This window comes from Otolemur garnettii, unplaced genomic scaffold, assembly GCF_000181295.1.
Source record: "Otolemur garnettii isolate 467f Iridium unplaced genomic scaffold, OtoGar3 scaffold00332, whole genome shotgun sequence".
NCBI classification, from domain to species: Eukaryota; Metazoa; Chordata; class Mammalia; order Primates; family Galagidae; genus Otolemur; species Otolemur garnettii.
In genome coordinates this window covers 220,027-233,223 of record NW_003852727.1, presented here as the reverse complement: position 1 = coordinate 233,223, position 13,197 = coordinate 220,027, and the positions used below count along the sequence as shown (strand labels likewise).

Below are 13,197 nucleotides of genomic sequence, written 5' to 3'. Positions count from 1 at the left end.
ATGCCACGGCACTCTACCCAGGGGGACAGCTTGAGGATGTGTCTGAAAAAAAAAAAAAAAAAAAAAAGATTATGTCTTCTCACAAGGGTACAAGTGAATCTTTCTAAAAAAGTAGAGTATAAAGGTCTTAACACAATAAGAAAATTGACATAAAGTCTATGTTAACCAGTTTGATGAAAATATTTCAAATTATATATGAAAACACCACACTGTACCCCATGATTGCATTAATGTGTACAGCTATCATTTAATTAAAAAAAAGAAGAGTCTAACCTTGGGGGGGAAAAAAAAGATTATGTCCATCGATCATGGATCTATAATGATACTATGTTTCCCCCCAAATAAGACTTACCCAAAAAGCCCTAGCAGGATTTCTATGTGTTTGTTAAATATAAGCCCTACCCTGATAATAAGACCTAGTGCTGCATAGCCACGCCATGCATTTCCATGTGGAGCAGTAAGGAAGATTGGAATACTTTTTATCTGCCATAGCTCCTTTCTCTGAGCTGTTCACACTTGCGTGGATGTGTGTGTGGTAACCATGGTCGGCAGGCATCCTATTGCGCACATGACCAGCTAGGGGAAAGGAGTTCACGCATCCCTAGCACCAGCCCCACCAACAATGTCGGCTCCCCCTGTCATGTTCCAGAAGAAGATGACTTAACTGTACTTGAATAAATGTAGATTGTTGTCTTATACTTAATAAAAATAAGACATCCCCTGAAAATAAGCCCTAGTGTGTCTTCTAGAGAAAAAAATAAACATAAGACAGTGTCTTATTTTCTGGGAAACACGGTATATGTTTTAATAAGTTGCATCTGTATATGATATATTTAGGTTTAGAAGTGTTTCTACATTATCTCATTTGATCTTCACCAACTACTGTAAAACATTGTATTTGAATTCCAGACATACCTGTATTCTTTTCTTACCTTCACCAGGTATTGTTCTCCAATTACTAGTAACAGCTAGTAACAGCTGTTAGAGTAACAGCTCCAATTACTAGTAGAACACAGAATGCTTCCAGTATTAGTAGCTTAGTTACTGCATCTCTAAGTGTGGAAACAGTTGAAGTATGTGTGATTTATTAAGTGTCATGTGGACATAGAGCCTTAGGAAGAAGAGAATCCATCATGGGAAACCAAAAAGCATGTGCTGCTCAACTCTAGTGCAGTGTAGTATGCATATAATAGTAGCTGACAGGTATTACTACAGAGAGAAGTCAGTATCTGGAAGCCTGCCCTCTTCAGTACTGACCTTGGTTGAGCCACATACACACTCTTTCTCTCTGAAACATGTTAGCTTCAGCTATTTGTCTAGATTGATCCTCAGCCTTTTTTTCCTCACATTTTGGCTCTAGGAACATATTTTCAGTGATTAAAATCTTTCTGGAGAGGGCAGCGCCTGCGGCTCTAAGGGGTAGGGCTCCAGTCCCATATGCCAGGGGTGGCAGGTTCAAACCCAACCCAGGCCAAAAATGGCAAAAAAAAAAAAAAATCCTGGAGATTTATCATTGATCTTTGGAAAACTGGTATCTCAGTAAAAATGAGATGATAATATGAAAGTGGAGAGAGCTGCTTTTAGGGACTACAAATTTGGATTTGGTGAATTTGTCATAAAAATTTTCTGTCCTAAAATCATCTTTGTCACATTTGAATATTAGTTTTAGTTGTTTTTGTTTTCCTACGGATACTGTTTACTTATTGATTGAAAAACACTTTCTTTTTGGTTGGGAGCAAAATAGTAATCTGAAGACAATTTAGGGTTTGTGTTGCAATTTAGAGATGCCCTTGTTTGACATTTTTATTTTGAACTTTGTGGGTGATAGAAATGATTCTAAGATTTGTTGTGGAAGATAACCTTTACTTGCTGATTGACCCTAGGCAAGTTACTTAATATCTCAGAGATTCAGTTTCTTCATTTATAAAATGAAAATCTCTACCTGTTGTGGTGTGGACCAAATGAGTTTAAAAGTGAAAGAATGCAATTTGTTGGTTTTTAAATTGTGCAACTAAATTGTTTACTACATTTTTTTTGGGGGGGGGTAGAGTCTCACTTTGTTGCCCTCAGTACAGTGCCATGCCATCACAGCTCACAGCAACCTTAAACTCTTGGGCTTATGCAGTTCTCTTGCCTCAGCCTCCCAAGTAGCTGGGACAACAGGCACCAGCCACAGTGCCCGGCTATTTTTTTTAACAGACGAGGTCTCACTCTGACTCAGCTGGTCTTGAACTCCTGAGCTCAGGCAATCCATCTGCCTCAGCCTCCCAGAGTGCCACCATGCCTGGTCTGTTTACTATATTTTAAAATTAAGAGAGAGGCTGAATGATAGGCATAACTTATATTTTCTTATCTAATTATCCCCTCCTAATTTTCCTAATATTTTTATGTTAGGAAAGGGGTATGTAAAACAGTAGTATTGAAAAAGAATATTTAAAATGTGTGTCAGAATTCAACCCCAAATGAGCGTTTTGAAGTGTGTCTTAACTGACACAAAAAGTGGATGTATTTCAAAAGATATTTAGTGCCATTTGTATTTTTAAGTATGTGTAGTATTTACTCTTTTCTAAGAAGTAGGACATATAGTGTGATTCTTTTAGATGTCTTATTGCAGGATTTTCAACCCTTTTGATTGATCTTATACTGAACTTATTTATTTTCTATGTATTGTTGATAATTATTTCTTTGTAAGTTAACCTCGTTTAAGATGTTTTCTCATGAACTTTCATATCTGTCATGGTGCTTTGTAGTTAGGTGCCCTTCAGTTATTTGTTAAGTTTTCTTTACTTGTGTTAAATGCATGATACATTTTTTTTAAGGTTATTTAATCTGGTAGCTGGTGCAGAGTTCTTTCATTGGAATTTTCTCTATGGAGCAACTGCTAGAATGTGGGTGGATCCCCTGTCCTTGTCTTGATTTCATCTGCCCTCAGGGCTGTAATACTTTTCACTGTTTTCTTGATGTGGTATAACCCAGAGAATATCTGAGCCTGAGAGGGTTGCTCTAGTGCTTTCCTGAAAAAATCCTAAAACTAATAAAAAGAAAAAAAAAAACTCTCTGCATAATGATTAACATGTACAAAGGATAGTGATAGGAAGTCTTAACATTTTGAAGTCCACCCTGCTAACCAGTGTTGTGACTAGAGAAATAAACTGCTTACTCTTTCCCCCTTTTCCCCATTTTCCCTCATCCTCCTTCAGATTTTCCCCTTTTCTTCTTTCAAATTCAGCACACTTTAAACCCAACACTTAATTTATTTTTTACAACACTTGAATTCTGAAGGTGTAATATTGGATTATTTGAGACATTTATATTTTACTGGAAAGTATCGAGAAGAAAAGCTACTGTTATATATTTATGTTTTCTGTCAGAGTTTTTTGTTTGTTTGTTTTTTACATGTTATTTTCTTCCTTTTCATTTTTTAAATGTGGTATTATGGGGGAGAATTTAAACATTGAGGAGCTATTATGTGTTTTGTCACTGTGCAAAATGTTTTACTGGGTTAGAGTTTCCTTCTCTTTGCTTGGAACACCCTCCCTTCCATTTGTTTGTCTTGTGAACTTTTCCCATATCCTTCAAGTGTGAAATTGGACATGAACCCTTACCTCCAGGCAACATTAGGTACTGTACTTTTTTGCTTCTTTTGCTGTCTGTACTAACATCTGGGCACCTGCAGCTTTAATTTGTTTCTATTTACTAGTTTCCTCCACTGGGACTGTGATTTCCCTTAGGGCAGCAGTTTAATCTTATTTTCGTTGAATTCCTATACTTTAAATGTCTCAATGAATACATTCATGAGTGAATAATTTTGGTTTTGTCCTAACCAAACCATATGAGATAGTTATCATTGCTCCTTCTTTTACAAATGAGGAAGCTCAGGTTTGGAGAAGCTAAGTAACTTTGCCCAAGGTCACATTAAGTAGGAATCCGGGATGCATGAAAGGTTCAAGTCTAACTCTTTGTATTGTGTCACACTACCAGGAAAGAGTAACAACTAGTACATTTCAGAGCCTGAATAATCCAAACTCTGGGACTTCAAAGTACTGTGCTTATCTCTGTACTACATTTATATGGATATATTTAAAAGATTGCAGTATTTTTCAAAATCCATTTTGTTTTCTGTCCCTGAGGATCAAAAGATTGTATGACTAACTTTTATGTGTTCCTATTCTATCTTTCCACCTCAAAAAAAAAAAGTTTTTTTAGACTTACTTGTTACTTGTCAGATTCTATAATCTTTAAAAGCCAGGGTAAAAGAAATATTGCCATCTGAAAGTATTTCAAAGTAGCTCTTGATACAGGCCTGTTCTCCCGAGAACATTTTAGTTAGTGCCCAGCTGGATTCCTTTAAACTAATTATGATGAGAGGGAGCATCCCAGTATTTTGAAGTGTGGTAATTCAGTTGTTAGATTTGTTCTTTAGGTCAGCCAATCTTCATATCAAGAAGGTATATAATCAAGGGTTCATTTAATTTCTTTCAGTTTATTCACATTTATAGTTTTCATCTCTTTGCAGCCTTTGTGTTAATTATCTTTATCTTTATGATTTTTAAACTGTCTTAGTAGAACACTAGTAGAAAGAGCAGTGGACAGAGAGACAAAGATTTTTATCTTTTAATCATGATAATTGAATAAGGCACTTTATTTCTGGGGATCTGTTTTCCCACTGTAAGACTCAGAGTTAGGTTGATTCCAACATTCTATAATTTAACTCCTTAATGCTGTTTAACAAATACAGAAGTTTGTATTATTCTCTTAAATTTTGTTTTTAAGAGAATGCTTTACTTCTACAGATTTTAAAGCACTTAAATGTTACTAATTATCCATTATATTTCTAAGAGAGAAATTTAGTTAAATGACTGCAATTAGAATGTTTGAGCTTTAATAAAAAAAGAGTAGTTTAGCACTCAGGGAGGCTGAGACTGGCGGATTGCTTGAGCTTGAATTTGAGACTAGCCTGAGTAAAAGTGAGACCCCATCTCTACTAAAAGAAAAAAAAATAGAAAAATTGAGGCAAGAGCATTGCTTCAGTTCAAGAGTTGAAGATTGCTGTGAGCTATGATGCCACGTCACTTTACCCAGGGCAACAGTTTGAGACTGTCTCCAAAAAAAAAGAGTGGTTTATCATAGAAATTCATGAATTTTGTAGACTATTTTAAGTACATATTTGAAAATTACATTTTGTTAACTATTACATTATATTTATATATAACTTTAACTTAGAATTATAAGAAAATTAACTTTTAAAAAGTAACTACCCAGGATAGACAATACAAAGTTCTTCTGTTGGAAAAGATCACTTTTTTTTTTTTTTTTTTTTTTTTTTTTGTGAGACGGAGTCTCACTCTGTTGCCCTATGTAGAGTACTTTGGTATCAGCTCACAGCAACATCAGATTCTTGCGCTCAAGTGATCCTCTTGCCTCAGCCTCCTGAGTAGCTATGACTATAGCAGCTGCAGTGCTCAGCTAGTTTTTGAAGATACAGGATCTTGTTCTTGCTTGGGCTGATCTCGAACTCCTGAGTTCTAGGGATCCACCTGCCTCAGCCCCCAGAGTGCTAGGATTATAGGTATGAGCCACCATGCCTGGCCTAAAAGGTTCCAGCTTTAATCAAAAGCAAATGGATTCAAGTAAACATTTAACTATCATATCACTTATAAGACTTCAAGTTTGATTTAAAGGAAACTTTTTTTTTGTAAGAACTCAGTGTAAATTGGAAGCCTGTTCATGTTGTTTCAAGGAAAAGCTAGTATGTTTTAACTCAGAAGCTTATTTTTGCCATTATTTTGATCAAATCTGTTTATCTCATGAAATTTGATTATTTGTGTGATAATCAAAATTTTATTGACATTAGACAAGAAGACTTTTTGAATAGGATTACGTAGAAATTGAGCTATTTTCTCTTGGATAGGGTAAAAATCAAACTTATGAAACTTATAATGATTTTCAAGGATGAGAAGTTAGTAGATACATCTGTTTTAGTTGGTGAATATGCAGACTCATTAATAACTGTTAATGATTTTTTTTGAATTATTACTGAGGAATTGATAAACATTTTTTATATAATTAACTGTCAACAAGTAAGACATTGATTCTATACAATAACCTGGCTGGGGGCTTGATATGTCAGTTTAAAGTATAATTCTGACAGGTTTTCTATAAGAGAGTAATTCTAAGTGTTGTAATTTGAGAAACTCCTATTTTCTGGATTATATATATTGTATATGTTGTATTTCCAGTTAGTAAGTTTTTATAATGAGTAACTATTGAGTTGGTCAGGAGATGAAGAAAAGAAAATTGGCAGTAAAGACAAAGACCACTCTTTGTAAAGCCCCTCATATAGCATTTACTTGAAGAAAAAATGATGGATGGTACTCAAAACCCTATTTATCTAAGACAGTGTTGGGGTAAACAGGCATAAACTGTTATAGATATCTATGATGTTAGTGTGCATACCTTAAAGCTTTATTTCTTTCAGATACATATTTTTAAAGATACTAACTATATTTGCATGTAGGCATATTTAGGGAATGTTCTGATGTGGAGGGTATGAATTATAAACTAGGATTTCTGGATATCAGTTTCTGTAGGTAATAAGAGAATTATTTTAGGTAGAACTATAAGCTGCTTTGACTTTAATGGTACCTCTATATTTTACTAAAATATAATTCTATGTAGTTATTTGGGGAAAAAACTAAAGATGTACAAAATAATTGAAAGTGTTTGCTTAATCCTTTGTCCTTAATCCTTAATCCTAAACTAAAACTTTTAGACACAAATCTAAAATATCTGGTTGCCATTCTTCCTGAACATTATGACAGTTATCCAGGCCCAAGTTATTTTGGTAGATTAAAATTCTTTTTTGAAGAAGTTTACAAAAAACATAACTGGTGGGAAATAGTTTTTTTTAATAATAATTAAAGTAGAATCACTTATTCTCACAATTCTAAAATATATATTGGACTGTGGTTTTTTGACCTGTGTTTCCTAGGAAGACAAAAGACGTATTCCAATATGTGAAACTGAGATTTTTCCTTCCAATATGTGAAACTGAGATTTTTCCTTCAGGAATTCTTAGAATAACATTATCTGTAGTTAGACTTCACCTTGCATTTTATTTATTCATTTACTCAACTAATATTTCTTCATTCCTACTTTATGCCTGATACTTTTTTAGATGTTAGGAATAGTGTAGAGAAAATACATAAAATCTGTTTTCTCATGTTGACTGAGGTTGATTTGTAAAATTATTCTTTTGTGTTGTACTGTTGTAATTGGTGGTAATAATATTGTGTGTCCTATTTGATGCTAGATGTATTTATGTGTATATATATGTACACATGCATATATATATTTTTAAAATTATAATAGTTAGAAATACTATTGTTATGGGTCTACTTTGATGTAGATATAGAGAGGGTGCCAAAAAAATATATACCATTTTAAGAAAGGAAAAATTTCTATTAAATTTGTAATGCTCAAGTCAGTTTGACTTCTACAATTACAAGAGATGCTCAACATGACTTGTGTTCATCTTTTGTTACTGGTATGTACTGAGCATTGCAATTTTTTTTTTTTTTTTTTTTTTGCAGTTTTTGGCTGGGGCTGGGTTTGATCCCATCACCTCCGGCATATGGGGCCGGTGCCCTACTCTTTTGAGCCACAGGCGCTGCCCCAGCATTGCAATTTTAATACAGTTTTTTTTTTCTTTTTTTGGCACCCTGTGTGTGTGTGTATATATACATATATTATTATATTCTTTTTATGTAAGGATTATTTTTAGTATTCTTGTTTTCTCTGTTTACTGATTTAACATTACCCTTAGATTAAAAAATTGGGCACAGTTTTTGTTTTTGTTGTTTTATTGTCTGATTTTTATATATGTTAGCTCTTGTCCAGAAATTTACTTGTGTTTTTTGAGATATGGCTCATGTTTCAAGGAATTTTGGCTCTAGGGCTCAGTTATTTAGTGCATATTATTTATAAAATTGTTAATTCTATACTCTTGAAAATGAGTTAAATTTATAGGGTAAACAATTATGCTTTATTGAGTGAGAGTTTGATGCAGATAGTACTTTTCATTTGTGTTCTTACCATTTGCATAGAATCTAGTTTTATATTTTTTGATCAGTTCATCATCATGACTGAATAAATAAAGTAGTAGAGAGTTTACCCATAACCTGTGCTTTTGATTTGGGTATACTTTTTCCACTTGGTAGCATTTAAAAGATTAATGGGTAAGCATATGATTTTTATCAAGACATGTAAAGAGTAGGTTAGAGTGCTATGCTTCTTAAATGTTGTTAAATCATTTGAATGTACTTATCTTATGTCTGTTTCTTAAATTGAGTTTCAAGTATTAAATATTTAAAATGGCAATTTTCTGCTGGGAATGGTGGCTCACACCTATAATCCTAGCATTTTGAGAGGCCAAGGTGGGAGAATCTCTTGCGGCCAGGAGATCCAGACCAGCCTGAGCACAAACCAGACCCCATCTTTACAAACAATAGGAAAATTAGCTGGGCATGTTGGCACACCCCTGTAGTCCTAGCTGTTTAGGAGGCTGAGGCAGAAGGATTGATTGAAAGAGTTTGAGATTGTAGTGTTCTGTGATGATGCCACATTGCACTCTAGCCTGGGCAACAGGAGTGAAACCTCCATCTCAAAAAAAAATATTTTTACTATTCCATATTTTAAAACTGTACTTTGCTTCATGATGAAACAGTATGGGAATGGAATAGATTTTAAACCAAATAAATACTTTGTTTTCCCTGTTTTATTTATGCTTTTTAGGTGGCAGCCAATGCACACATCCCTCCAGACTACCTCCTTAAAATTTGTGAGCGGATTGGTCCCTTACTAGATAAGGAGATCCCTCAGAGTGTTCCTGGGGTACAGACATTACTAGGTGTTGGTCGGCAGTCTCTGTTACGGGATGCCAAAGGTGAGATTTTCAGATTTTAGAACTGTGATATCATAGGAAAGGAATAGAGAGCAGCTTATTTTTCAGTTGAGTATGTCCCCATGTTTTTCTAAATACTCATTTTCATTTAGTTTTATTTTACTAATATGATTGTTTTCTTAGTGTACAAGTAAATTTTTAGAGACATAGAAAGCAGTCTTTTGTGTAAAACCTTGACTATCAAAGAAGGGTAGAGTACTAAATCCCTTTGTAATCATGGAGTAGAGATCTCAAAGATTGCTACTTTGATTAATGCAGTATAAATGTTTAAAAGATTCTGTTGTTACATTATAATATTCTTACTCTGTTGGTCTTGATAATAGCATCCTAGTAAATGTGTATTGTGCATTTCGTAACAGGTAAATAAAAATTATATGTAAAACTTACATAATTGAAAATATTTAAACTATCAATCAGTGACTTTTAAATAACAATTTCTTTACTCAGTTTTCTTTTTTTTTTTTTTTTGAGTTAGGAGCCTCAAGCTGACCCCCTGGGTAGAGTGCTGTGGCATCACAGCTCACAGCAACCTCCAACTCCTGGGCTCAAGCGAGTCTCCTGCCTCAGCCTCCCGAGTAGCTGGGACCACAGGCGCCAACCACAATGCCCGGCTATTTTTTGGTTGCAGCCGTCATTGTTGTTTGGTGGGCTCAGGCTGGATTCAAACCAGCCACCTTGGGTGTACATGGCTGATGCCTTAGCCACTTGAGCCATAGGCGCTGAGCCTTTACTCAGTTTTCTTAACAAATTTTTTTCCCAAGTTTTACGTGGAACCCCAATATGTAAAACATAAAGCGGCATTTGTAAACATAAAACGTGTAAATTAATAAATACTTTCAGGTCTAGTAATCTAATGTTTCCTAATTCAGCAAGATAAATATTTCTGTGGAATTATGATACCAGGTTTTCCACTTCTCAGTGTATAATTTATGGAAAGTTTTCAGTTGAGTTAATTGGTAAGTTTCCAATAGAATACTAGAATCTTTCTGTTTCAAAGACAAATTATTAGTAATATTTAATATTTGGTTTAATTTTTTGAACTGAACATAAAGGTCAGACAAAAACTATACTAAATTATAATCTAATATGCAGTGTTGTTACCTGTCATGGTACAACTGACAATTACTCTTTGTGCCTGAATTTCTGTGGCATGTTTGTACTATGGTCTTATCTTTGCTTGTCCAGTTTTATGAGTCAATATGTATAAACTGAAAGATCAAGAAGGACTGATTTAAACTTAAAACCTTATTAATCTGTGATTAATTTACATACAATTCAAACATGTGCATAATAAAAACTTTAGTTAAAGACCAGCATAGAAATAAAATATTCAAACATGTGCATAATAAAAACTTTAGTTAAAAACCAGCATAGAAATAAAGTATCCTGATATGTTAAGATGTTGTATTTACTAGTCATAATTTACTCATAACATGTTTAAATTCATACATATTATTTTATTGTGGTTTTAATAGTTACAGATCTATTCTAAGAAATGAAATTGAAATCAGATATTTGCCTCTGAGACACAGTTTAAAAAAATCCACTTTCTTGACTAACTTATTGGTCTTTTTATATAGATTATAAGAGTACACTATGGAATGGGTCTGCTTTTGCAGCTCTACATAGAGGCAGACCTCCAGAACTACCTGTAAATTATGTGAAACCTCCAAACGTGGGTGAGTAAAATCCAATGTGAGTAAAAAATATTCTTTTCTTCCTGCCTTTGCTTCACAGGTATAAGAACATATTCTTGATTCCTTCCTTCCTGAACTCATTAGAAATCCAAAAATGGGTGCCAGAATTAAATTTGAAGTTTACAATCTTGAGGAGTTTCATAGTCATCCTAGACTTTTAAAACATTTTTACTTAAAGCAAATATAATCATATTTTGTAAACATTGACCATTTTCTTTATTTCATTTCATTTCTTTCTTAGCAGAAACATTTCTTTTTATATATAGGTATGTTTTAGCCATATGTTTGTTTGTTTATATGTGTATGTGCTCAGTTTCCCAAAGATTTTATAGGGAACTATGTAAAGATAGATTTCGGAAGGAAACTAAAGTACGTCCTTGTTATATAAGTTTGCTCTCACAAAGTATGTGCAAAACCAAGTTCATGGATAAATAATTGCTCTTCTTTTTCTCTGTTCTAGTTCTTTTGTGTCTAGTGCCTGTGGAATATGCCTAAACATTTGAAAGAAATGAATTTCAAATTGAAAAATAAGAATCCTTTTCTAAAAGGAATACTGTTATACAATAGCTTATAAAACTTATTTCAAGCAGTTAAATTAATTGAAGCTAGAAATAATTTTAAAAAGTATTTAGGGCAGTGCCTGTGGCTCAGTGAGTAGGGTGCCAGCCCCATATACTGAGGGTGGTGGGTTCAAACCCGGCCCCGGCCGAACTGCAACAAAAAAATAGCCAGGTGTTGTGGTGGGTGCCTGTAGTCCCAGCTGCTTGGGAGGCTGAGGCAGGAGAATGACCTAAGCCCAGGAGCTGGAGGTTGCTGTGAGCTGTGATGCTACGGCACTCTACTGAGGGCAAGAAAATGAGACTCTGTCTCTAAAAAAAATAATAATAATAAAATAAAAAGTATTTAGACAAAATTGCGATTAAGCATTCAGAAAGCTTATTAAGGAAATTCAGGTACCCTGGAGTATATTGCTAATAATACTCTTCCATAGACTTGATGTTACTTGGAAAAGTTGAGTACTAGGTTGGATCTAATTGGATGTGATAATGCTGTTTTTTTTTTCTTTTTTAATTTTCATAGTTAAAACTAGTTTTGTAGTTTATTCACCATAGTATAATTAATTTATCAAATTGAAATGACATAGCTTTTATTATTCATACATTTATTTACATGCAAAGATAAAATATTTTTTAGCTATAATGTCAACATTAGTTTGTATTGCTTTATACTTCATTCATCAAATGTTAAAATGGTGAAGAGCCTTTAGTGTTAGGTTTTTAGGAGTTCTTTATCTTCTCCCTACTCTCTTTTTTCTTTTAACTAAGAATATATTTTCAGACTTCTGGATTTTGTACAGTAAACTCTTTATACTCACTTGAATCAGTTGTTCTTTTAGTAACAGCTTAGAAATAATAGTGCCATTGATATTTATGTTTTAAAATTCATCTTAAATCAATTGTGTTATGTGGGGAGAAGATTTTAGAATACAGAGGTAATTCAATCATGTATTTTAATGTAATACATTCTGGTCAAGATACTTACATTTAAAATATTTAGAATTCAGAGACTGTTAAAAACTCCAGAATATTTAACTAAGAAAGTAAGAAAGATGAATATGAAGTCTTGATTGTAATTTGAAGCAGATTTCTCATTGTGGCAGATAGGTCTCCCTAACTACTTTAAAATCAATCAGTTTTATAATTTTCCAATCTAAACAAAATTTACGATGAAGATAAGTCTTAAAAGTTTTATCAAAGAATATTAGAACTGAAAGGACTTTAACAACACTGTTTCTTGAAAATAAAATGAATTCTATGGTCAAGTAACTGTGGGAAACAATGGATTTTCAAAGATAATGGGGAGCCTGGCACAGTGACTCAAGCCTATAGTCCAGCAAACTGGGGAGGCTGAGGCAGGAACATCACTTGAGGGCCAGAGTTTGAGTGTATCTGGGGCAGTAAAACCTAAAGAAATAAAAAAAAAAAATTAGCCAGATTTGGTGGTGTACCTGTAGTCAGGGAGGAGGATCACTTGAGCCCAGGAGTTGGAGGCTAGAGTGAGCTAGAATTGCAGCACTGCATTCTAGCCTGGGTGACAGAGCAAGACCCCATTCCTTTAAAAAAAAAATAGTGAGATGATGACAAATTTGAATGAATATAGGACTATTGAGAACCTTTCATGCCTAAATGCATTGTAAATTACCTTATAGGGAACATTTCCTAAGTAACTTTACCTAGGAAAACCTTTTCCCAGGATACCTGTAAGATTCTGAAAGTTTCCTGGGAAGGAATTTGGGAAACTGTGTTGTAAACTCCTCTGTTTACAGTAGAGAAGTCCAAAGCCCAGAGAAAAGTTATGTGATTGGCCTAAATCGCATTGCTTGTCTTCTAAATAGTGTATTTTTTTTATTAAATCATAACTGTGTGCTGATTTTATATGTAATTTGGAATGCTTACATCATACTGGTTAATATGGCCTTCACCTCACTTTCTTAATGGTTGTGTTAAGACATTTATACTCTACTCTTTTTTTTTTTTT

At 33.8% G+C, this 13,197-nt stretch overlaps 1 protein-coding gene across 1 annotated transcript in view; it reads left to right on the top strand.

Annotated features, from left to right (window-relative positions):
- Positions 1–13,197, top strand: part of BRWD3 (bromodomain and WD repeat domain containing 3) — a 175,390-nt gene that overhangs the window by 5,982 nt on the left and 156,211 nt on the right. The window contains exons 5-6 of the mRNA XM_003803556.3: positions 8,794–8,944; positions 10,543–10,641. Coding sequence (XP_003803604.1) covers positions 8,794–8,944; positions 10,543–10,641 — 250 coding nt within the window. The remainder of the gene's footprint in view (positions 1–8,793; positions 8,945–10,542; positions 10,642–13,197) is intronic.